The 24809-nt window shown below is 37.1% G+C and overlaps 2 protein-coding genes and 1 pseudogene across 2 annotated transcripts; 2 read left to right on the forward strand and 1 right to left on the reverse strand.

The window, feature by feature from the left end:
• The first annotated feature begins 2183 nt into the window (after positions 1–2183).
• On the forward strand, positions 2184–6625 carry LOC148690256 (protein S-acyltransferase 21-like; annotated as a pseudogene).
• Positions 6626–14816: 8191 nt separating this feature from the next.
• On the reverse strand, positions 14817–18893 carry LOC137731654 (dolichyl-diphosphooligosaccharide--protein glycosyltransferase subunit 1A). The gene is made up of 10 exons (XM_068470831.2): positions 18749–18893; positions 18447–18491; positions 17572–18206; positions 17334–17481; positions 17079–17255; positions 16768–16836; positions 16530–16619; positions 15634–15792; positions 15335–15559; positions 14817–15159 (listed from the first exon to the last, which is right to left on the reverse strand). Exons 1-10 carry the CDS (start codon positions 18839–18841, stop codon positions 14968–14970), a joined length of 1833 nt encoding a protein of 610 aa, XP_068326932.2. The 5' UTR covers positions 18842–18893; the 3' UTR covers positions 14817–14967.
• A 401-nt stretch (positions 18894–19294) lies between these two features.
• On the forward strand, positions 19295–21811 carry LOC137732303 (outer envelope pore 21B-like protein). Its single transcript, XM_088687603.1, is given in 7 exon segments — positions 19295–19387; positions 19638–19676; positions 19678–19713; positions 19904–20008; positions 20010–20057; positions 20283–20381; positions 20809–21811. Coding segments are annotated over 7 exon segments (504 nt in total). The 3' UTR covers positions 20893–21811.
• Positions 21812–24809: the final 2998 nt, after the last annotated feature.

The raw sequence follows: 24809 nt of genomic DNA on the forward strand, positions 1-24809 counted from the left end.
GCATTCATCCGGACAACTAACTTTCCCACATTCATACCTAATCACGTATTTAATTGAATTCGGTCACATGTTTTAAGAAACGTGATTCAATTAACTCATATTCGAGGGCAATATCAATAAGATTATCCATAACTAAAACAAACACCAAATGTGAATCCAAGAACATAAAAAAAAAAAAAAAAATGTTCACAAAGTAAATGGTTTGCTAAGGGGATTCGGCCGACAAGGCCATCCATGTCAAAATTCTGCTCTTCCAACGATGTTTGGTGGAGCAAAATTAGTCTCACATATTGACTACGAGAATGGTACTCCTCAATGACATTGGTAAAGGCACGAACATGTGCATAACCAATGATCTATTCCATTAAGACAGAAGTAGATTCTGTAGGGTTAAGGTTTGGAAATATTATCCCTTATTTTTGAAGTTTTAGGTCTTAGGTGCCAAGGATCATGCTTTGGGCATGATGCCACACCTTGACAGGCCCTGATTCTACCATATGTTGTAAATACAAACTCAAAATTAGGTTGTGAGAGGGACATGCCTAGACTTGGGTTTGGTAGGCTCCAGTCGAAGCTGAAGAGGTCTATTCAGTAGGCCTCTGTTGAAGCAGAGCAATACCGTTCAATGCATCTCTGCCAGAGTAGAGCATGCCCTTCGGTGCATCCCTGTCGAAGCAAGGCACCACCATTCGGTAAACTTTAGCCGAAACAGGGTCTATATTGTTTGGTACCTCCTATCTGAATTGTTGAGGTACCTTTCTCTCACAAGTGTGATAGTAATCAGATTTAAGAATTTGGTAAACTTCCATTTCTCAGCTTCTTGATAGTAAAGTGGAGATTCACGTCCTGTATCCACATAAAGTGGTTTCTGATAGAAACGTCCAAATAAGGGAAATCGAACTTGTGATGGTTCGACAATCCACTGAATTGGAGGGAACAAGATTATGATTGGTTCTATGGGAATGAATCATCCTTAACCTTCAAAGTTAGAACATTCGAGTTCTAAGACATGGTTTTCATGAAAAACGTCGGGTTTTCATGGGTGTATTGTTTTAAGAAAACTTTGGGTTTCAAAGGCACTATATTTGAAACTACAGGTTAAATTTAGTTTATGAACGGTTAGTTCATAAAAGAGAGGTTCCTGCAAGAACACATAACACAATATGATGATTGAAGTGTAGTGGATTTGAGTTGCTTCGAGAACTCAAATGTGAGGGCTTCGAGACTACGAAAGGATGTCAACGGTTCAAAGAAGAAAAATAAATTATTGAATCGTTAATGTCCAAAAGTGATCTTCAAGTCAATAATTTTGGATTTCTTGTCAGATTAATGGATTACTGGTCACTTTTAATTAACTCAATAGATCGGGACCAAACGAGGTCGATCGTGGAAGCAAAAATAATAATAACATGCGGGTCTTATTAGCTTCAATTGGCGGCGGGCCAAGTGACAAGTGAATTATAACTTAATTAGGATTACAACTCTAATAGGATAATATCTAGTCTAAAGATATGGTAGAATCCCATAAGGATATCCTAGATATGTTAGGATTTACACAATCACATTTCTAATCTAATAGGATTGCAACATAAAGTATAATTTCGTATGAATTAATTAAAGTAAAATTTGGGTCACCTCTCGCCAGCACATTCAAAGTTATAGAGATAAAGTCTTACAGCCTTGCAAGTAAGTTGGAGCTTGAAACTTACAGAAACTGTTTACTTTAAAAATCCCTGCAAATAAATAGAGACAGAGTCCAAGGCTATCTTCTTCCTCCTCATCCTCCTCCCCTCCACCAACCCTGGAATTGTGTATTATATTGTTTTGTATTGGCTCCATTTAAAGCAGGTGGTCTTCTCTGCTAATTGAGTTCCCACTCTAATGCTTTCCCTACTTGTCTAAAAGTGAAATTACTGCTTCATCTACTAGGTTTCATTATGAGAGCATGTTAACGTCCATTTGGAAAATTGTGTTAAGTTAAGTTGCAACTATTGGACTCCAATAATTGAAGCATCACATCATGTAGGTAATAACTTACGGTTGTGTTGTTGTATTGTAAATTAGTCAAATAGATTTGAAAACGACAAGTTTGCATTACCTAAGATATTAACATGGATTATTGGATCTATGCTTTTATGAAGCATTGATAATTTGTGTTATTGTATTGTCACATAGTCAAATATATGCAAATTGTGGCTGTAACCCTTTTTTTCTTGGTAACTATTGCATAATATGCCTTCTTTGCTTCTTTTCTCAAGAAGGACATGTACGAGTATGTGGCTATTGGTGTTTATTCTATCTTGGTAAGCTAACTGCCCCTCGTAGCCCTCAAAGATAAATAAAATAAAATAAAAAAACCTTTGCTCAGATCATTATCTAATTGTTTGAATCTTGGTGTTCAAGCACTTGCTGTATTTATACTCTATGTTCAGTGTACAACAATTGATCTTTGCTAATCCTGCTATACTACTTGAAGCTAACAAGATAGTTTCTTACAGAGCAAACAATGACATAGATATTCCTGGTTTGTATGGTCTACATATTAGTTGTTTATTTCTGCAGACATTGCACTCAAGTATGACTTTTTGTTCTCTAGAATTTCTAATTGAAGTTGTATTCTTATTAGGATATGTGTCTTTCAATGACGAAGGAAATTTGGATAGGCATGGTTCAAGTTGGTGTTCAAAAATAAGAGGTTTATTGTGCTGTTGTTTTGTAAGAGAATATTGTCACAAAGATGAAGATCTTTTGCAGCCATAGGAACAATCTGGAGAGGATGCTCTCTTCTGCACTTTATGCAATGCTGAGGTACAAGATGGCTGGTTATTTACATTTCAACTTTGAGCAATTTTCGTTTTACCTTTTTATTAGAGGTAGCAGAGGATGTAAACCCTTGATGCTAACTTGCCACCCCCAGGGAGATTAAGTGGGGAGATATATCTAATTATTGCATGCAAGATTCAGTTTCTATACTGCTGTCAGATTATAGGAAGCCTTGTCCTTGATGCCGTGCGAGTCGTTATATGTTATTCTAAAGGTCCGTAAGTTCAGTAAACATTGTAGAAGTTGCAATAAATGTGTTGATGGATTTGGTCATCATTGTCAGGTAATTTCTTACTTTCAAACTAACGGTGTTCATCACTGTTACTCTACGGTAAAATGTTTTGTATTACTCCTGAATAGTAGCATCTTTAACTATGCTATGACACTAATTCTAGTTATTCAGTTTGCTTCCTTATTTAGTACCTTAGCGTCGCTAATATCATCAATATCTTTGGTGTAGTGGCTGAACAATTGCGCGGGGAGGACAAATTATATCACGATTGTGTCCCTTATGGCTGCAAGCCTTGCTTGGGTATGGTTTTCAATTGTTTATTTTCATAAGAAACCACGAGGATTTGGTTTACTTACATAATGCTTTGATCTTTCTATCCAAATAAATTTATTTCTCATTATCCTTTTTGCATGTATGTCACAACTTATTGTTGATTGCGGTGTTGGTATTGCTGTCTTTGTTCAATGCTTTGTTGATAAAAAGGATATGAAAAATCAGATAGCCGAGAGACTGAGAGTTGGGTTTTCCTCGCCCCTTTTTGCCGTTGTGGTGGTATGTTTGCTTCCCTGTGTGTCTTCAGGTTATTTTCATTACATATTCAGATAATATGATGACGTCCAATTCCTTAGTCTGCTCGCCTAAAATAAAAATTTCTAGGTCTTGGTTTTGTAGTTGAGGAGAATTCTGGCAGATATTGAAATAGCATCACAAAATGTATATATGACGTCTGCAGGCCCTTTGCACAACAATCTCTTTTCTTGCCATTTTTCCTTTGTGAGAACTATTCTTTTTCCACATAATTTTGATTCGAAAGATAGATTTGTTTAGGTACCCTATTCCCTCTCCCTCTGTTCATATGCATGTAAAGCATATACAAAAATCTTTTGTTTTGATGCAGGGTATCACAACATATGAGTATGTTGTTGCCATAAGAACACAAAGTGAACATCCAGGACCATCTATAGATGGAGGTGATTAGTAAAGTCTTCCATCTTTGCCAACCAGTTCAGTTGTTACTGCCATAAGTGGAAGAAGCTCTCGTGGAATGAACTTGCAGTATAAAGGTTTGGTGCACCCTTCCAAGAATCTTTATGGACCACCAGGTACTGTACTACCTTTACTTCTAATATTATTATGGAATATGGTGTATTCTAATAGAAGCACATTTTTCTTATAAAAATGGAAAAAAGGGTTTCTTCGTTTTTTGTGGAGAATTTTATATAAATCCCATTGTAGATGGCTAACCTACGAACATTATTTATGAGTGATTACAATGACAATGGGGTGTGAAATTGATTTTGTAGTTTGCATGAATGTTTTAAAAGGCGAAGGTGTAAGCTAGGCATTTCATGGATAACCCCACCTAGATGAAAGCCTTAATGCCTAAAATTTTAATATACATTATGTATATAATTTATATTTATAAATGTAATAGGGTAAATCTCAGTTTACTACCCTCAAGTTTCGTGGTTTTCAACATTTGGTACACGAAGTTTTTTTCGTCCCAGAGTTATACTTCAAATGTGAATTTTGGGATAGTCTCATACATTTGTTAGTCTGGCTATTAAATCTCTTGTTAACTGATGACATGGCGCCCATGTTGATAATGATTGGGCATCACGTGTCATTAAGGGGTCCATGTGGGAAAAAAATTTAAAAAAAAAATCCTGCCCAAATTCTTAACCTATAACTGTGTACTGCCTTCCTTTTTTTCCTGCCAAAATTTTTTGGAAAAAAAAAAATTAAATTAAATAGGAAAAAACCACAACTTTCTATTCCAAATCTGCAAATTCAATTCCAAATAAACTTTCAATTCTAAATCTGCAAAGACATTGAATTAGGCTAGAGATGGGTGCATCTTTTTGCTATCTCTCACGACCTTTCGGTCCCCTCACTGGAAAATTGGAAGGTCACAAACCACCCTCTATAGTTGCAAATGTGAAACAGTGGACCCGTGACTATGAAAAATGACTGCTCATTTGAGATTTGAGTCACCTTGGAGTAAAGCCACATACTCAACAACGTCTCTGTCTAAAATGTGGAATCCCTAAATCAAAACATACTATAATAACTTCAAACACTGGATTCGCAGATCTACGTGTATTAAAAAATTCTGGTCTTCTTCAATTTCAATTAGGTTCTCAAACCAATCAGGGAACTTCCTTCCAAAGACTAAACCATTAAATCCCACACTATAAAATTTCTGGCGGAACCTTCCGCAGAAAAACCACGCTGAATTTTTTCGATATTTTAAAACTTTTTGTTTCAAAGCGGCGAAACCTTGAGATACTTTTCACTTGTGCGAGTCTGAGACCTTACTTCTGCGACTACTCGACTTTTGTGAGTTCTTATCCTGACAAAATCTCCTTAACTTAAAGTCTCTTCTATCTCAAAGTCTATTCTAAAAAAAAAAAAAGAAAAGAAAAGAAAATTTATATTATATTTAGATTTTTTGTTTTTATTAGAAGAGAGAAAGGGTACGCTTTCTAGAAGATTTGCTCGGGGTTGTTCACTTTCACTTAGTCGCCTGGTATCTTGAAGCCTCTTTGCTTTCAGGGGTAGGATTAGAAACGTCTGAGAGAGCGTTCGCGAAAGAATCGTGTGGCGCGATGAAAGGTTTCCCGTTGGGGTTTCTGGCCCCCTGGTTTTCACCTAATTGTGGAAGAGGGGAGGTGAGTTGATCATCCACTCTCTCGTGCGCCTTTCTTTCAGCTTGTTCCTGTTTGTCTATTCGGGACAGGCAGGCAACCCACATACATGAAGAGAAGAAGAAAAAAGTGGGGAAGGTTCTGCCAGAAATTTCATAGTGTGGGATTTAATGGTTTGGTCTTTGGAAGGAAGTTCCCTGATTGGTTTGAGAACCTGATTGAAATTGAAGAAAACCAGAATTTTTGAATACACGTAGATCTGCAAATCCAGTGTTTGAAGTTATTCTAGTATGTTTTGATTTAGGGATTCCACAGTTCAGACAGAGACGTTGTTGAGTATGTGGCTTTACTCCAAGACGGCTCAAATCTCAATTGAGCAATCATTTTTCATAGTCACGGGTCCACTGTTTCACATTTGCAACTGTAGAAGGCGGTTTGTGACCTTCCAATTTTCCACTGAAGGGACCGAAAGGTCGTGAGAGATAGCAAAAATATGCACCCATCTCTAGGCTAATTCAGTGTCTTGTGACCTTCCAATATTCCAAGTTGTACACCCTCCAAATCACAAGAAAGTATCAAAAGACCATAACTTTAACAACTAATGGGTCAAGATGTTCTTCCAAAATATAAGTACACAATTAAACCAAAATAAGAGTACCAAAAACACCAAAGATCTGTCCAAAACACTAAAGATCTATCCAAAAGTTGTTTCCATAAAAACTAAGAGCATATTCAACCATGACAAAATGAACACTTAAACAACCTAAAGCATTAAATCAACATCATGGAACATTCATCCTCCTTTTATGACCTCTTGCAGTAGACTTTGAAGTGGTTTGAGAGGCTTGAGTTGGCTGAGGTGAAGGTTGTGGAGCTTCTTGAGTGCATGGCTGTGATGATTGAGAAGGTTGTGGTGCCTTAGATGTTGAGGCCTAAGTAATGAACCCATAAAACATTAGCACTCACTAATCTACATTTCACAAATAATAAATTCACTTAAGAAATGAAAAATCAACAATAAATATCAAAATTATACCCTATTTTTCTTGCTTTTTCTTCATTTTCTAGCAGCTGAAGCAGGATGAATTGTTAGGCATTTGGCCTTGTTGTGTCCCGAGCCCTTGCAATTAGGTAGCACCTTCTTAAAAGCCGGTATTAAACCCTTTTGTTTATTAGAATTGAAAGTCCAACAATGCTGGTTCACAATTCCTAAGTTAGCAACCAGCAGTTCCAGAAACCAAACCCAACGGTCTTTGTTCTCGAGCTCTACTATGGCATATGCAATAACCCAAGTTTAGTTATTTGCATCCATTCCCACTGCAGACAGTAATTGGCCCTTGAACACTCCTTTCAAGTGACAACCATCCAACCCTACAAGCTGCCTACATTCATTCTTAAATCCATTTTTGCAAGCCCCAAAACAAATATAAATCCTTTGAAATATCACATGAGCATCATCATAGGGCAACCCCTTCATCTTAACTGTACTACCAGGGTTTGTCCTCCTAAGCTCATCATAGTACTCCCATAACTTTGTGTACTGATCCACGTTACTCCCCTAAAGGATTTTCAAACATTGTGCTCTCACTCTGTAAGCTATCTTAAGGTGGATCTCAACCATTCTTTCCTCCTTCACTATCTCCATAAATGTAGTGATGGGCATGCTTGGGTTGAGTTTGAACTTTATCCACATACCATCTTCAACCTCATCTCCACTTCTTTGTTCTCCCTCAGTTGCTTTAGCCTCATGTTCATCATCACCATTGTAGGCTATGTCTTTAAAAAGACATAGCCCTTTTTCTAAGTGATTAGCACCCCCTTTTGCTCTACCCTTCTTCAGTTTTGATCCACTTCCCTTTGTAATCGAAATAGCCACCCTTGATTCCTCAATATCTTCTATAGTGACACCTTTTTTTAATATGCCACTCTCATCTAGATTCATCAAAAGCTTATGTTTCATGGCAGCTCTCTTCGGACTTAGATGTTCTAGGTACATTTCTATTTCCCTAGTCCTTGGAACATACTTGCACATTTTACCCACATCTTGGTCCCATTCAATAACCTTAATCTCTCCCTATAAGACATCCCAGGAATCCTATAGTGATACAAGATAAACCTGTCATATCCTAACTTCTTAAACATTTCATCAATCTCGAAAAAAGACATGAAGTCTTTGTCTACATAATCAAACCAAGCCTCAAACCCTTCCGTATATGCATTTTCAGACCACTTCACACCGTGGTTAATTTTAAGGGTAAATAATTCAGGCATGCCTGCAAAGTCAAGGAAAAAGGTTTTAAAAACCAAAAAGTTAACTCAAAACATTAACTTGTAGGACCATGAGAACAAAAAGGTGAAAACAAAATAATGGGGACCATGAATACAGGGTTTGTTTAAGGGCTGCATATGAAGACAAAACCACATGCACATTGAAAACAATTAACAATGTAGGAAGCCCACTACAAAACACAATTCCAAAAACTATAGGAAAAAAAATGGGATTGGAACTCACAAATCCCTAAAATTCAAAATTGAAAAATTGGAAAACCTAAACCCATATTATCTACACTTCGAAAAAGGTAGGTTACTTACAATAAACTGGTGTTTCAGCTACTTCAATGCTTCTTTTTTGTCACCCCATCACAAGCGATGGCTTCACGACAACCTTGCCCAGAAACGGTGCCCCTTCTTTGATGTGCAAAAGTCTGTGCAACGTACGACGGCATGCGACCAACAGCGAGTTGGACCGACAGCAAGGTGGAGTGATGGCGAAGAAGTCAATCTTTGATGAATAAACTAACAAAGCTCTAAAGATATGGCATAAGAATGCTGCTATGAAGAAAGGGAGTGTAGAGCCAGCAGCTAAACCATCTTCAGGTGGCAAATCAGTAACAAGGCCGCCGCCAAAGGCTAAGATGGACAAAAACGCATCAGCTCCTGAACATACAGCTAACATCATGGCCAACATAGATATTCAAGGAAACAATACTGACCTCCTATTAGGATCATGATTTTTGCGATTATAGCGGTGAATGCGGGAGAAATACAACATTGAAAAACTTGAGGCTTCGGAAAGCTAGCAAGAATACCATGATTTGTCACATCGTGATTCATGACATCTTGCAAATTCATCAAAATTACCTGAACTTAATCTTGTATAGTAGCACTAGCAGGCCAGAACCCATCACAATGTTCCTAATCTGTGAGCAACATGATCGATCAACTCAAGATTTATGTGGTGAAAACATTCCCTTCTCTTTGTATGTATTATTATTTCTTCATTCATAGTTTTCTTTTAAAACCAAAAATATCAATCAACTACATTGATTTCTTGTGCTTTAAATTTTTGAGCTATTAACATAAATTCCTTCTGAAATTTAGCTTGATTTCATTTTAGATTTTTTAATTTCATAATTTAGATCTTACCCTAGGCTAGGCATCACAACATCTATCATTCTTTTATTTATTTATGAGAGCATTGTCATACTGTTGTCTATCGTTATTGTTTAATACACTGCTTAATTTGAATCTTTGTTATTCTAGACAAAAATCTTCAAAAGATTTGAACTGTTGTCTGTTTTCTTTGATAGTCATGATTGAACATGTTACAGCTATTGGAGCGTAAGCATGGCAGCCAAATCATGCCACAGATGCAGCTATGTTGAAGAAGAAGAAGAAAAAGTTTGAATTTTAGCTAAATGTTTGTTTGTAATTGAAGGTTATAAATTTGTAATGAACGGTCAGGATTATAACATCTTAATGGTGTATAACTTGACTTGTGTCTAGTTTGTTTAAGGTTAATTGAATGCATGTGTGTCACACATGATCATAGTCATGGTGCAACGACTATAATGCCTTGTTTGTTGCTGAGTTTTGTGGATCGAATTCAATAAAGGTTTGAGGAGCTATGAACTCCATTTCTATGTGAATTTCATCTTTGTAATACCTTCTTCAATATTAACTCAATTATTGATTGATTTGATTACAAGTGCATCTTGAAATCTAGCTCAAAACTATCCAAAACACTAACATGGCCTCAGAGCTAGGTTGGATTTGAATCTGGGAGTGAATATGTGAGTGTTCATCTGAGTTTTTCAACAAAGAACTCAGACGCACAAAAATGATTGGATCTAGCACTGATCGTTGAGCACCAATCTTCACTAGTGTCAACTATGAATTTTAGTGTATCAGAATGAAGACTATTTTTAAATCACATAATCTATGGAGCTTTATGGAAGATGGATTTGTTTTGTCGAAGGAAGGGAAGGAGACGGATGAGAAGCAACTTCTTGTAGCTCAAGATCTCATCTCCAAAGATGCAAAGGCTTTGGGATTGATCCAAGGAACTGTGAGTGATGAAATTTTCCCCCAAATCGCAAATTAGAAGGTTGCAAAAGATGTTTGGGAAGACTTTAAGCAAGAATTCAAGGGTGATGCTCAAGTTATAGCTGTGAAATTACAAGGTATCTGTCATGACTTTGAGTATGCTAGGATGAGGAATAATGAATCTCTCTCTGATTACTTAACAAGATTATTTGCTCTTGTGAATAAGATGAAAATGTTTGGTGAAGCTTTACCAAACAAGTGACTAGTTGAGAAATTGTTAATTAGTCTAACTCTTGCATATGATAATATTGTATCTGTTATTGAGGGGACAAGGAAATTAGATGAGATTGATCCAAATGAGATTGTTGCAACTCTAAAGGCATTTGAGCAAAGGTTGAAGAGACATTCTAAAGATGAGGAAGTAAATGAAAAGGCATTTAGTAGCCTGAGTATCCAAAGCAAGGGTGGACCACAGACCACTGGATACAAGGATAAGAAGCCTTAGACGTTTAGAGATAAAAATGGTGATACCAATTTAATGACAAACCTCAATATGCAGCAAAACCCTGGGTTAACAAGGAGAACACAAGGGAGACATGTAAGATTTAGGGTAATATGCATTATGGTGAGTTCATATTCGAGGGAAAATCAAAATGTCACAACTGTGGCAAATTCAATCATTTTGCTAGAGATTATAAAAGTAAATTTGTTCAGCAGGTTCAAGTTGCACAACAAATAGAAGAGGACACATATATGTTCTTTGCCTGTAATTCTACTGCAATAGTCAAGGGTGAGCATGTTTGGTATATTGACAGTGGATGCAACAATCACATGAGTCTATGTTGATTAACTTGGATAGAAATGTCTCAACAAGAATCAAAATGGGAAATAGACAACTTGTTCAAGCAATTGCAATAGGAACATTGTTATTAAAACCAAGAGAGGTGTTAAGTATATTAAAGAAGTAATGCTGGTGCCAGGACTAGATGAAAATCTCTTGAGTGTGGGTCAAATGATGCAGCTTATTTGATGATGATCAGGTTGCAATCTTTTAGGATAGAAACTTAGAGAGTCATGTTGTTACAGTGTAAATGACTGGGAACAGGTGTTTTCCACTACTAATGGAAGACATGAATGGTTCTGCATTGAAAGCAAGTGTTGAAGGTGATGCATAGGAATGACAAAAGAGACTTGGTCATCTAAACCTTAACATCTTGCAATTATTGTCTGATAAAGAAATGGTGTTAGGCCTACCTAAGCTCAAGAAGACATCTGGAGTATGTGAAGGGTGCATTACTGGAAAGCAGTATAAAGATGCTTTTAGTAAAGAGTTAACATAGAAGGCAAGCAACCATTGGAGCTAGTACACTCAGATGTGTGCGAACCAATGCAGGTCACAACATTTAGGGGAAATAGGTCTTTCTTAACAGTCATTGATGATCCTACCAGGATGTATTGGGTTTATTTTCTTAGTCACAAATCAGAGGTGTTCAAGGTATTCAAGAAATTCAAGGCTATGGTTGAATTGCAAAGTGGTTATAGAATTCTAAAACTGAGAAGTGACAGAGATGGAGAATATACCTATCATAAGTTCCAACAGTTTTGTGATGACATGGGGCTTGGAATGCAATTAATAGTGGCATATTCTCCACAACAAAATGGTGTTGCTGAGAAGAAAAATAGGACCATTGTTGAAATGGCCAAGAGTATGCTTCATGACAAGAAACTACCCTATGAGTTTTGGGGAGAAGCAATCAATATTATTGTGTATCTTTTTAGTAGGTGTCCAACTAAGGCAGTGCAACATAAAACTCCATTTGAAGCATTCAGTGGGAGAAACCAGGAATTCAACACTTGAAAGTGTTTGGTTGTATTTGCTATGGTCATATACCTGGACAATTGAAGTAGAAACTTGATGAATCTTCTCTGAAAGGTACTTTTGTTGGCTATGGAAAGATGGAGAAGGGTTATAGGATCTACAATTTGCAAAGAAAGGTCTTCCTTTCAAGAAGTGTGATATTTGATGAAAATGGTACCTGGAATTGGAATGCTGAAACTGCTAAGAAGTTAACTTTTCTAGTAAGTTTGAATCTACCAAAAAAAGATAAGATGTGTTTAGCACCTGAGATTGATCAAATGTCACGAAGAGAAGAATATTAGCTGGAAGGGAGTGGAAGTCAAACTCAGGTGGTCACTGATACTAAAATTGATGGTGGTGAGACAAGCTCAATCAAAGCCACACCAGTTAAGGAAAAGTCACTGAGTGAGATATATGCTAGATTTAATGTTAGCTTAAACCTAAATTTTTTAATGATGCTGCCTTTGATATAGCTTGGAAGAAAGCTATGGAATTTGAAATTGACAAGATTGAGAAGAACAAGACCTGGGAATTGGTTGACAGGCCATCAAGCAAACTCTTATTGGAGTGAAGTTGATTTAGAAAACTAAGCTGAATTTGGATGGAACAATTTAAAAGCACAAAGCAAGACTTGTTGCCAAGAGTTATACACAGAAACTTGGCATTGACTTTAATGAAACTTTTGCTCCTGTTGCAAGATTAGACATCATTAGGACTCTTATTGCCTTAGCAGCTCAGAAGAAGTTGAAGCTATTTCAACTTGATGTGAAATCAGCTTTTCTTAATAGTGTATTGCAGGAAGAATTTACATTGATCAACTTGAGGGGTTTGTAGTGCAGGGTGCAGAAGACAAGGTTTATAAACTTAAGAAGGCTTTGTATTGGCTGAAGCAAGCTCCAGGAGCCTGGTATGAGGAGATTGATACTCATTTGCACAAATGTGGGTTTACTAGAAGTCCAAGTGAACCAACTTTGTACATCAAGTTAAAGGGAGAAAATGAAAGCATCATTGTTTCTATTTATGTAGATGACATTATCTACACAGGCAGCAACAATGAATTGCTAAATGAGTTCAAACAAGACATGATGAGGAGATATGAAATGACAGATTTGGGTCTTTTGTATAATTTCCTTGGAATGGGAATCTTGCAATCTGAGAGTGGAATCTTCATTAACCAAAGAAAATATGCTATTACTTTACTGCAAAAGTTTGGATTGAAAGACTACAAGCCTGTTAGTACTACATTGGTTGTCAATGACAAACTTAAGAAGGATGATGAATGTGTGAAAACAGATGAGAATGTGTAAAGGCAATTGGTTGGGAGTCTTTTGTATTTAACTGTCACTAGACCTAATATCATGTATGCAGCTAGCCTACTTGCTAGATTCATGCATGGTCCAACCAAGAAACACTTGGGAGCAGCCAAGAGGGATCTAAGATACATTTAAGGCACATTAGACTATGGGATTTAGTATAAGAAAGGGAAGGAATCAATCCTAATAGGCTATTGTAATAGTGATTAGAGTGGAGATGAAACTGACATGAAAAGCACATCAGGGTATGCTTTCTCATTTAGAAGTGGATCTTTCTCTTGGGCTTCAGTCAAACAACGTAGTGTAACATTGTCAATTGCCGAGGTGAAATACATGAGTGCTACTAAAGCAATAACTCAAGCAGTTTGGTTGAGATTTGTACTTCAAGACTTTAGTGAAGAACAAATTGAAGCCACTCCTCTCTACTATGATAACACATCATCCATTGCTATGACAAGGAATCATGTGTTTCATTAAAGAACAAAACACATTGGAACGAGATACCACTAAATCAGAGAAGCTTTGCAGTCAAACATCATCAACTTGATTTATTGCAAGTCAGAGGATCAACTTGCTGATATTTTCACCAAGGCATTGCCTAAAGATGGATTTTGTATGCTCAGGGAGAAACTTGGACTCAAACCAGCTACCAACTTAGAAGGGAGTATTGGAACATAAGCATGGTAGCTAGATCATGTCACTGATGCAACAACTATGTTGAAGAAGGAGAAGAAGTTTGAATTTTAGCCAAGTGTTTGTTTGTAGTTGAAGGTTATCAACTTGTAATGAACGGTCAAGGTTATAACATCTTAATCGTGTATAACTTGACACGTGTCTAGTTTGTTAAGAGTTAAATGAATGCATGTGTGCCGCACGTGATCGTAGTCTCGATGCTTCGGTGGGTTTGCAACGGCTATAATACCTTGTTTGTAGCCAAGTTTTGTGGATTGAATGAAGGTTTGAGGAGCTATGAACTCCATTTCTATGTGAATCTCATCTCTGTAATACCTTCTTCAATGTCAGCTCAATTACTGATTGATTTGATTACAAATTCATCTTGAAATCTAGCTCAAAACTATCCAAAACACTAACAACGTGTACTGGCTAGCTCATAGAAGCTCAAGTCACTTGCTGTACATAACAAATATGTTAAGCATACGCTATGGAGTTTTCACCATGAATGTTTTCCACACAAATCTGCAGCCTGGTGCAACATTTGAGCTAAATCTGGAGCTTGTGCAAAGTAATTCCGCCTTACGGAAAGCGAGCCTAGCATAGGTTGATTACTGTAGTTAACTTTCGCTCGACCATCTCCCGCCTCTTCAGGTTTCTGTGGGAGAAGAAACCGCCATTTTCATAAAGGTCAATGACTTATATCAGTGGTATCTGCATTGTCTGTATGTAATCTGGACGAATCAGACTCAATTGATGGAAAACTTACTCGTTTGGTTAAAATGCTAACGCAACATATTTGTGACAATCACTTTGAAAAATCGTTTGAATGAGTTCAGTATATAATACAAAGAATTCTTCATCCGTCGAAATTGAGCTCAATCGATCTCCTCACAGAACAACTTAGTTTGAACTTTATCGTACCTAATAATTCATGCTCTAACTTATGAATGAAATTAATCATTTATGCGAATAAACATGATCAAGTTAAAGTTAATACAGTGCATTTTCAAAACCCCGAGAAGCAACTAATCTTCTATTTAACTCACTTTTAACTTCCAGAAAATATTATAACAAACGCAATATGCCTATTTCTTATATCTCGTCAATAAACTCAAGAAGATCGTCAACCTCCTGCCTCAAGGCAGTAATTTTTTGCAGATGTGAAGCAACCCGGTTCTCGATTTCTCTTCCGCCATACTTCTTCTCATAGCAATCCACAACTGTAGAGTGTTTAACCATTAACCTTTCTTCTAAATCTTTCTCCTTCACCACTAGCTCCTCCACCTGTATAAACAACCGCATAATAAATGCAATAATTAAAAGATGCACGGCAATAATACTGTGATAACATTCCGCATGCCATGCAAACCTGGTGTATCGACAAGAATTCAAATTAATTCAGTGGTTGGCAGTACATAAACAAAAAGATAATATAATTCCAACTAAAAGGCCAGCCAACCTTGGGCAGTATATGAGCAGCCTGCTGAGAAGATTGCAAGAATGCCAACAAGGGCTTCATCTCTTTTGAAAGCTCTTTCAACGAACCATCAGCTGCTTTCCTAGCTGCTTTACAAGCTTGGACATCTCCTGTCCGTGAAAGATCACGTAATGATGCTTCCAGCTTATCATGTATCAGGAGGCATCGGTTGATGATATTTTGGATCTTCTGAATTGCTGCTTGCACCTAGAACAAGACAGTAATTACTGTTTTCTTATCGTAAATTATTTAAGAAAGAAAAATACAAGACAAAATCTTACTTCATCCCACTGCAGTTTGGCCAAATAAGATGGAGAAGATTTGGAGATTGACATGTCCACATGCATGTATACAATGCCAGCAACGAAAAGGAAGAAAAATCCAGAAATCAACATCAAGGGCTCAGTCAGCATTGCCAGGCTGTTGAATTTGTAAAAGACCTGCAAATGGAACATACTAAAAGCTATGACAAAATTGAGGACAATATGGTATAACCGGGGAACAGAAACCATGTGAAAAGGCGTCCATTGTCATAGCACATGTAAGGAGATTCGCTTCAATCTTGATTATTAGAAAAGAAGCCATGAAAATTAGTATTAATTGAATCAAACTTAATACATCATGCAAAAATTACGAAATCAGTGAATTAATATCTCAACATTCATGGAAATGAAATATCAATAGGAACCTCAAAACAATAGTAGTCGGATAAAGAGTGAAAAGACGGAAGATGACACAATAAATGGCAGCCAACAGGGCAGCTGCCCAACATGTTATTTTCACTACTATATATAGATAAATATTTAAGTATCAGTATGATGATTGATTCTACACTACAATTACTAAAGAAAGGGGAAAGACAATTAGGCACCTAAAACAGAAAATAGTTTGAATACGATGAAGTAGAAAGTTTGTCAGAAAACATACCCGTCTGATACACTAAAAAGATTAATAGACACTTGCAAGCAACTATAAACTAAAATCCTTTTTCTCATTTAAGCAAAACTGGAAGCTTTAACGTCGAAGTGTCTCATTTTCTATAGATCACTACAAATGTAAGTTGGTTTTGAAAACATTAACCAACATTAGAACTAAGTAAATGTGTTATTTTAACATTAGAAACTAATTTAATATTCTCATAGCCATCTCATGTTAAATGAGAAAATGTAATTGTTACCTGGAATTTCTGATTATGCTCGGGCACAGCATTAGTCTTTTCCAGTACAACCACTGGCCTTCCAACAAGATCCACGTGGGAAAATTTTGTCTGTAAGATTCGTACACATATTTAATTAACAAAAGGAAAAGTGAAGCTTTTTCAAAATAAATAAATAAAAAATAAATAAATAACTAAAAAATAAAAAAAAGAGAATAGGGAAAAGAGAAATAATAAAATATAACTTGGTCTATAATACCTCTCGCGCTTGTTTCAGAGGAAATGGAGCGGATACAGATATATCTCTGGAACCCTCGGGTAGAACAACCTGCAGTTTACAGTCAAAAAATTTAAAAAAAAAAATACAGGAAATGAATTCCAAATAATTTGACTCCAATTCATGCTTTTTAAACATTCCTCCTGATATAACACATCCTACACTATAGAAGGAAGTTATACGAAAACAACTCAGTATGACAATCTAACAAATAAGTAGCCAACAAAAAAGTTGAAGAAAAAAGAATTAACGGATCAAAGGAAATAGTATCAATAAATCATCACATTACCAACCTTCACAATGAGGGTGTCAATGACCACCTCATTCACGGGGCAACCAAAAGTGATATTAAGGACACGTTGTCCATCTGATTCAAACAGAAAATCATGAAGTGGCAAGCCATACCCGATGGTAAAAGCAGTTCTCCAACCACCAAACATAGGATATCTAGGTTCGATTTCCAGTTCCGTCTGCAATCATATATACAACTTGAGAAAAATCAGGAATAACAACTGGGAATATCAGTCCACACAGAGTAAAATAATTACCTTCTTAGAATCACTCCATAAGTTAGATGTTGAAACATTGCCTATTTCATCCCTATAGTAAACAGAATGAGCTCTCGGTGGCAATTTCAAAACAAGACGTCTAATGGCAGACTGACCTTTGACATGAGGTCTGGCTTGATAATCAAGCCTGCAGAAGAAACAAGCGGAAATTAAATTTAAGCTCCTAATAGCAGAGCACCAAATGACCAACAAGACAAATAAAAAGAAAAAAAAAGACCTTGAAAATTCTCCCTTGCTTTGAGCACCTCCATGGACAAGCTTGTAGTGCTCTGTTACTTGAATATTACCCCAATGGGAAATCTCTATTTCTCGCACCAACTCTTCAGCGACGGCAAAGGGTTGATTGCTCTCAAAATGAACAACTATAGGTGAGTATGAAAGGGGAGAAAGATTCTCATAAGGACCGTATTTGATCTCTGAACCAACACTCTTTGTATTTTCTAATTTTGTATAAGATTCAATTCTCGCATCAGGCAATTTAACACTGAGTGTTTGCACCTTGACTGCATAAGGAGAGAGATAGTATGCGCTTTCCTGAAACACTAGCAGTTGAATGTCAGCCTGAGTAATTTTCTCTGAAAACGGTTTCAATGCACGTGTGAAAACAGCCAATACATCAAAAGTGAAGCTGTCCCCCTTCCCCAGTCCCTTTGGTAAAGAAACGGAATAAAAAATCAAAGCAGGGGGCATGTCATTCGGGTGAACATTTTGAACAGGGTAACTAATACTAGAACCTTTCGCTTTTCCTTTGCCTGCGTTGGGGGTTGCCTCCAGATGTGCCAAATGTTTTGCCTGACTCTCAGGAAAGGCCAACAGAAGTTCTGAAACCAAACTGCTTCCCTCGTTCACCACCTGCAGAGCATGAACGGAACACAATTCAAATTCAAGATATACAGATTTCAATGGTTTCTTATTTATTTTTATTTTCAAACGGTGATAACTTTTCCATGCATTCTTGTAATGATTCTCACCACCCGTGAAATCGAGAATTCAAAATCTGAGAAACTAAGTACTTATTGAGTCTCAAATAAATTTAAGAACAAGGAATCAATATTAACAATTCAATGAATGAAAAGGGTAGTAATGGGGCACCTTCAGTGTGGAAGTGATGCGGGCAATTTGTGATGTCAAATCAATCTGCAAACAGCCAACCAACCAACCAAAAAACAATCAGAGAGCAAACATGAATGAACACCAAATGCAATCTTTAAAAAAAAAAAAAAAGTAACAAACTTTTGATGAATGAAACTAGAATTTTCGATTCTGAATCATGAAACAATAAAATGAGAAGATGGAGATCTCAAACAACCCAATTCACGGAGTCGGGGAATCATGGAAAGCAGAAACAATGTGAGTGAATTACAGAGAAAAGTGGGGAGGGGAGGGAGACTTACGCGTCGGTCAACCTTGGAGACGACCAGATCCGACAGCACAGGCGCCCACACGACGAAGAGTACCACCAGAAACACATCCACTCTCAAACCCATCTCTTTGTCTCTCTCTCTCTCTCTCTCGTGTAGCAAATAGCAAAAGCAAATGCAGCAGCTCTTCTCAGAGGTTTTGGGTCTCTTCAGTCTCGAAACGACGGCGTCGTGTCTCCGAGACTACCGAGACCTCGAACCAGTTACAGTGAGTGCCAGAGAACCCGACCCACTTCCACAAGGCCCAACTGGCTCAGTTTTAAGCAGGGCACGTCCTGAACTTGACATGCTGTCGCTGATTGGATTGTTGAAGCGAAAAACGCACGTGATGGTCTTCTCTCCTAACTCCCAACTCCCAACTCCCCTCTCCAAAGATAACGAAAAGGACCAGTTGGGAGACTAGTGTAAAAGCAGGTGACTCTCTCTCTCTCTCTCTCTCTCTTCTCCGCCATATCCAGCTAGGGTTTCGGGTTTCGGGTTTCGGGTTTCGGATTTCGGATTTCGGATTTCGGTGGTGAGATGGAGACCTCCCTGAGATACGGCGGCGATGCCAAGGCCTTAAGAATCCACGCCAAGCAAAAGCTCCCCCTCTATTGCAAAACTCACTTGCAGGTGAGGTGCCCTTTCTTCCTCTCTTCTCCAGATTTTCTTCAATTTTTAATCTGTCCCTGTTTTTCTTTCTTGGTTGACTGCTGTTGAAATTTATTGCCTTTTCTCTGTGGTAAGTGAATATCAGTAAATTTTCGTGCTTCCAAACCATGATAACTTTCTCAGTCTATAGCCATTGGAGTTGTACTGGAATGTTGGGGACTTCAGTTCAATGCTCAAATTCTTGAATTTTTTTTTTCTGTATGCGTGTCAGGTTCATGGAGAACTAGATACTAGAGTTGGAGTTCCCACTTTTTTTTAGAGCCGTTGTGAGGCGCTTCTACCCCGATGTATGTCGATTTTTCCAATATCTAAGTTGTGCTTACAACAATTTATTTATGTTTGCAGCTCAAGAACAATCAAATAGAATTTTCGATTTTGTGCAATTTATGGCCACTCTAGGCTAACATGGATGCGTTCTTTTTTTTATCATTAATAATAATTGATGTGCATGGTAAGGACTATGGAAATCAATTGTAGTTTTCAGCAAGCCTTGGAGTTGGACTGCAATATGATAAGCGTGAGAAACTGCACTACACTGTCCGTGGGAAGAAGTCGTTCCCTGTGACAATAGATGGCCTGTTAAGCTTTCAATGTTAAGGGAAGATGTAATCTTGACAAAGAATTTAAAGAGGTTGGTACGATGTCAATTGTTTTATTTTGACCTTTGAAAACACTTGTGTGGTTGTGCCCCTTCCTTATATGGTTGCTGAATCAAAACATGCGCTCTCTTGATACCGGCAAAATAAAATATACGCTATCTATTCTCTATCTTTGCTCTCGAGTGTGTTTGTTATTCCTTTGTAGAGTTAGAAGTTAGAACCTTTGTATGTTGACGTTGACTGTAATTCTTCCACAGAGAAACTCCACAGGAGCTGCTGAATTTTCATGGAGCATTTTGAACTTTCAAAAGGACCAAGATGCCAGGCTCAAACTTGGTTATGACTTGTTGGACTAGGTATTGTTGCTTAGCTCAATCTTGATTATGACTTGTTGTTCCAGTCTTGTTTTACGTTGTCGGAATCATTTCATTTGAAATCATACATCCAACAATATCTTCTTGTTTTGTAAATAAAATTCTATTGAATGCATAATTACTAATGTCATAACACAACAACAAAGAATTTTACTTTTGTGCTATAAGATTAGTATACATCTTCTCTTTGTATTCCACTTTTGGTGGACTAAATGAAATATTGGAGTTATTTGATCAAACTCAGTTCCCAAATCGAATCTCCCTCCCACTAGCTTAGATGAATTTAACTAATTATGCTATTGTTTGTCAAAAACTCAGATCCAGTTTTGAATCTTATCCTTGTAAATTGTAATTAAAGGTCACATTGAATGTTCCACTGCGTATTTGTTGTTTTTTCCGCCTTTTTCAGATTCCATATATGCAGATCAGGGAAAACAATTGGACATTCAATGCCAATGGTAATGGAAAATGGAGTGTGAGGTTTGACTTGTGAATAGGGAGAATTTGAACTACTTATTTTGTGGGTCAGATTTGGTGCTGCAAACATTGTTGTGCTGTATTTTACTTATAATTGACAGGCAATTGTGCTAAAACTAAATAGTGAAAATTTTAAGTGGAACATTTAGTGGTCTATTGTTTGATTCTTTTGGCTTATATTTTTTGTATCCATAGCTTCTACCATACAATGGTAGCTGAAAGTTCAAGTGTCTTGAGGCAGAGGTAAAACCAGAGGATAATGCGAATTATATTTGGGGCATATTGGGCAAGAGCACATCACGCGACATCTAAAATGCGAGCTGCTTCTTTTGAGACATTTTTTGAACAGATGGTGTAAGGATGTGGAGTTGTCCTATATCGGAAATGTTAGCTTTGAATGGTTGTACAGTTAAAACACAGAGCACAAGGATGAAACTCTAACCTGTTGAAGGCCCAGAAGCCATGGATGCAGTTGAAGTCGAGAGGAAGTTCTGGAGGAATACCAAGTATTCTACAAACTCCTAACCGTGTAACAATGACTTTGGGAAGCCTCAGTTGTTTCAGTTTCAGGGCTTGCAGGGACCGATATTTATACAAGATATGGGCTAGGGTTTCCGTTCATACAGGAAACCTAATCCCACTTTCTTAGCCTCTAACTAAGGTATCATATTCACATAAAATCAAGGACTATCACTCTTACTGTATTATAAAAAACCTAATATAAGATTGATATCTTAGGAGATCAATTCACAATCTACATTAATCTTTAATATTACATTCCTATTATATGTTGTAGACCATTTGAGGTTGATTTATTTTGGATAAATTCAACATTCTCCCACTTAGTCCACAAATATAATGTTTATGTTTATACTCGAGATTGAAGACTATGTCACTTTAACGGCCATGTAATTGTGATTGCATCCTGTTCTAAATCCAAGTTCCTGTCAAATGCATTTTTTAACATGGAACTAACAAGGTTGTAGGGTTGGATTGACACAACCCAGAAGGTTCATAATCACACATGTTAAGATCCTCATTCACATGAAATTCCGTCAAATTATGATCAAGAGATGAAACTCAACCTAAATACGTCTTCCTTTATATCATCTCAGGTCCTCCATATTGTAACGTAAAAATCACACTTGATGCCTCTTCAAAGCCTATATGCTTGCCAATACAAGCTGTCATCATTCAGTGAATGATTATACACAATCTGCAACATAAACAAACATTGGTAAATATGACTTAAGGCAAAAATAGATGTATTCACCAAACAAGACATGGAATTAAAACTAGACAAAAATGACTAACAATGAAGACAAATGCATGAATTCAAACCATTTAGAAACAAACTACAACTCAAGGTTCTGTGAGAAAACTAGCATACTTATTTAACTCAAACTATAACCATTTCATACTCCCACTAACTCAGCATATCAAAGCTCGAAATTAATTCCATAAATAATGAACCAATGTCAATGTCATGACCTTTTCCCTGACCAATCTGTACTTGATATGCATGTGCTTGGTTCCTAAAGACCTCTTGTTGTTCTTAGAATAGAAAACTGTAGCAGTATTGTCAGAAAGAATCTGTAATGGACTTTTAATGATATCTAGAACCCTAATTCCTTCTATAAATTTTCATATCCATACAGCTTGATGAGAGGTAGCCTCGAAACATGCCTTATACTCAGCCATCAGTAGAGGTTGGAATGTTCTTTTGTTTCATAATTTTCAATGAGATAGCTCCCTTGCCATCATAAATATGTAGCTAGAATTTGACTTAAGTGAATCCTGACATCCTGCAAACTCAAGCTCTTTCTTCTTCTGTAAACTAACTCGTAGTCCTTTGTTTCTGAAGGTACCTCATCACTTTCTTTGCCGCTATCAAATGAGCTTGTCTAGGATTGGATTGATATCTTCCTAGCTCAAGACAAAAGCAATGTCAAGTCAAGTACATACTTGTGCATATATCATGCCGCCTACAATTGATGCATATTGTTTGTCACTCATGTATGTCTTTTCAATCTCAGTTTTAGGACATTGTTGTTTCAATTTGTCACCCTTTGTGATTGGTACTTCACTGCTAGTACAAGTTGACATGTTAAACCTTTTGAGAATTTTCTCAATGTAGCCAATTAGTGAAAGACCATGTAAGCCTCTCTTTTTGTCACGAGTGATTTAAATTCCCAGTACAGATGAAGCTTCTCCGATGTCTTTCATTTCAACGTTGTTAGAGAGTATGAGCCTTGTCTCTTGCGGCAGTGTCATATGTGCTAGCAATCAAAATATCATCCACATAGAGGACTAGGATGATATGTCTCACATTGGACTTGAAATAGATGCATTTGTCTTCTGAGTTTTCAAGGAAACCATGTGATTGTATGACTTCATCAAATCTTAAGTACCACTGTCTTGAAGCCTGTTACAAACCATAAATTGATTTCTTGAGTCTGCATACTAAATCCTTCTCTAATTCTTTAGTGAATCCCTTAGGTTGTTTCATGTAAATCTCTTCTTCAAGATTGCCATTAAAAAATGTAGTCTTAACATACATCTGATGTAGAAATAAGTCATAATGAGCCACTAATGCCATAACAAATATGAATGAGTCCTTTGTTGAAACAGGTGAGAATGTTTCTACGTAGTCCACTCCTTCTTGTTGAGTATATCCCTTGACCACAAGTCTAGCTTTGAACCTTTCTATTTCACCCATTTGAATCTCTCTTTGTTTTGAACACCCATTTGCATCCAATTGGTTTGCATCCTTCTGCAATACTTTAAGTTCCTACACTCCATTTTCTTTCATGGATTTAAGCTCAGATTCTATGGATTTCATCCTTTCTTCATGTTGTAAGCTATTCACTGTTTTCTTGAATATTGATGGCTCACCAATGTTGATGTCAGCCTTACTCAAATATAGTACAAAGTGATATGAGATTGCAGGCTTCCTTACTCTTGTCGATTTCCCAAGTATGGGTTCCCCTTGGCTTTGAACTTGTTCAATGACTAGTATTTGAACGAGCTCACCTTCATTTGATGTATTGAATGGCACTGGATTGTCCATCATGTCATGATTTTTGCTTGGTATTTCATTTTGTACATTGTTGCTTGCAGCTGAAGCAACATGCACCATTTGTACACTATAACTTGCAGATGAAGCAACCTGGTCCAAAGGAACACTGTCAAGCTCCATCTCAGTCGTTGGAGTTGAAGTTTTCACTACATTGTCTTATGTTTTCTCCTAAAAGACAAAACCACGTTATTTGTCACACCAACTGCAATCTCCTCTATTAATTTAATCTTTCCAATTTCAATGAAACTTATGGAATTGTCTGGACAATAGAACTTGTACTCCTTGGTTCTTTCTCAATATCCTATGAAGTAACAACTTACTGTTTCAAGATCAAGCTTTCTCTTTTGTGGATTGTAGGCCCTAGCTTCTTCCTTGCATCCCCAAATTCTCAAGTGTTGTGGGCTTGGCTTCCTCTTGTTCCATAATTCAAATGGTGTTGCTGCCACTTATTCGCTAGGCACTTGATTTGAAATATAATTTGCAGTTTTGATTGCATCACCCCCACATAAATAATGGCAAATTGGTAGTGCTCATCATGCTTCTTACCATGTCCTTCAATGTTAAATTTTTCCTTTCTGAGACCCCGTTTTGTTGTGGAGTTCCAAGATTAGTGTATTAAGCCACAATCCCCTCACTTTGTAGGTAGAGTGCAAATGGTCCAGGATTTCTACCATGTTCAGTGCACCTTCCATAGTATTATCCTCTATTGTCTGGCCTCACTCCCTTAATCTTCTTGTCCAACTGGTTTTCAACGTCATCTTTGGAAATTTGAAAAGTCAGTAGGGCACTGGACTTCTCAAATAACTTTAAGTAACAAAATCTTGAGTAATCATCTATGAAGGTTATAAAATACT

The sequence above is a fragment of the Pyrus communis genome, chromosome 16, assembly GCF_041283825.1.
Source record: "Pyrus communis isolate YQ-2024b chromosome 16, ASM4128382v1, whole genome shotgun sequence".
Taxonomy (NCBI): domain Eukaryota; kingdom Viridiplantae; phylum Streptophyta; class Magnoliopsida; order Rosales; family Rosaceae; genus Pyrus; species Pyrus communis.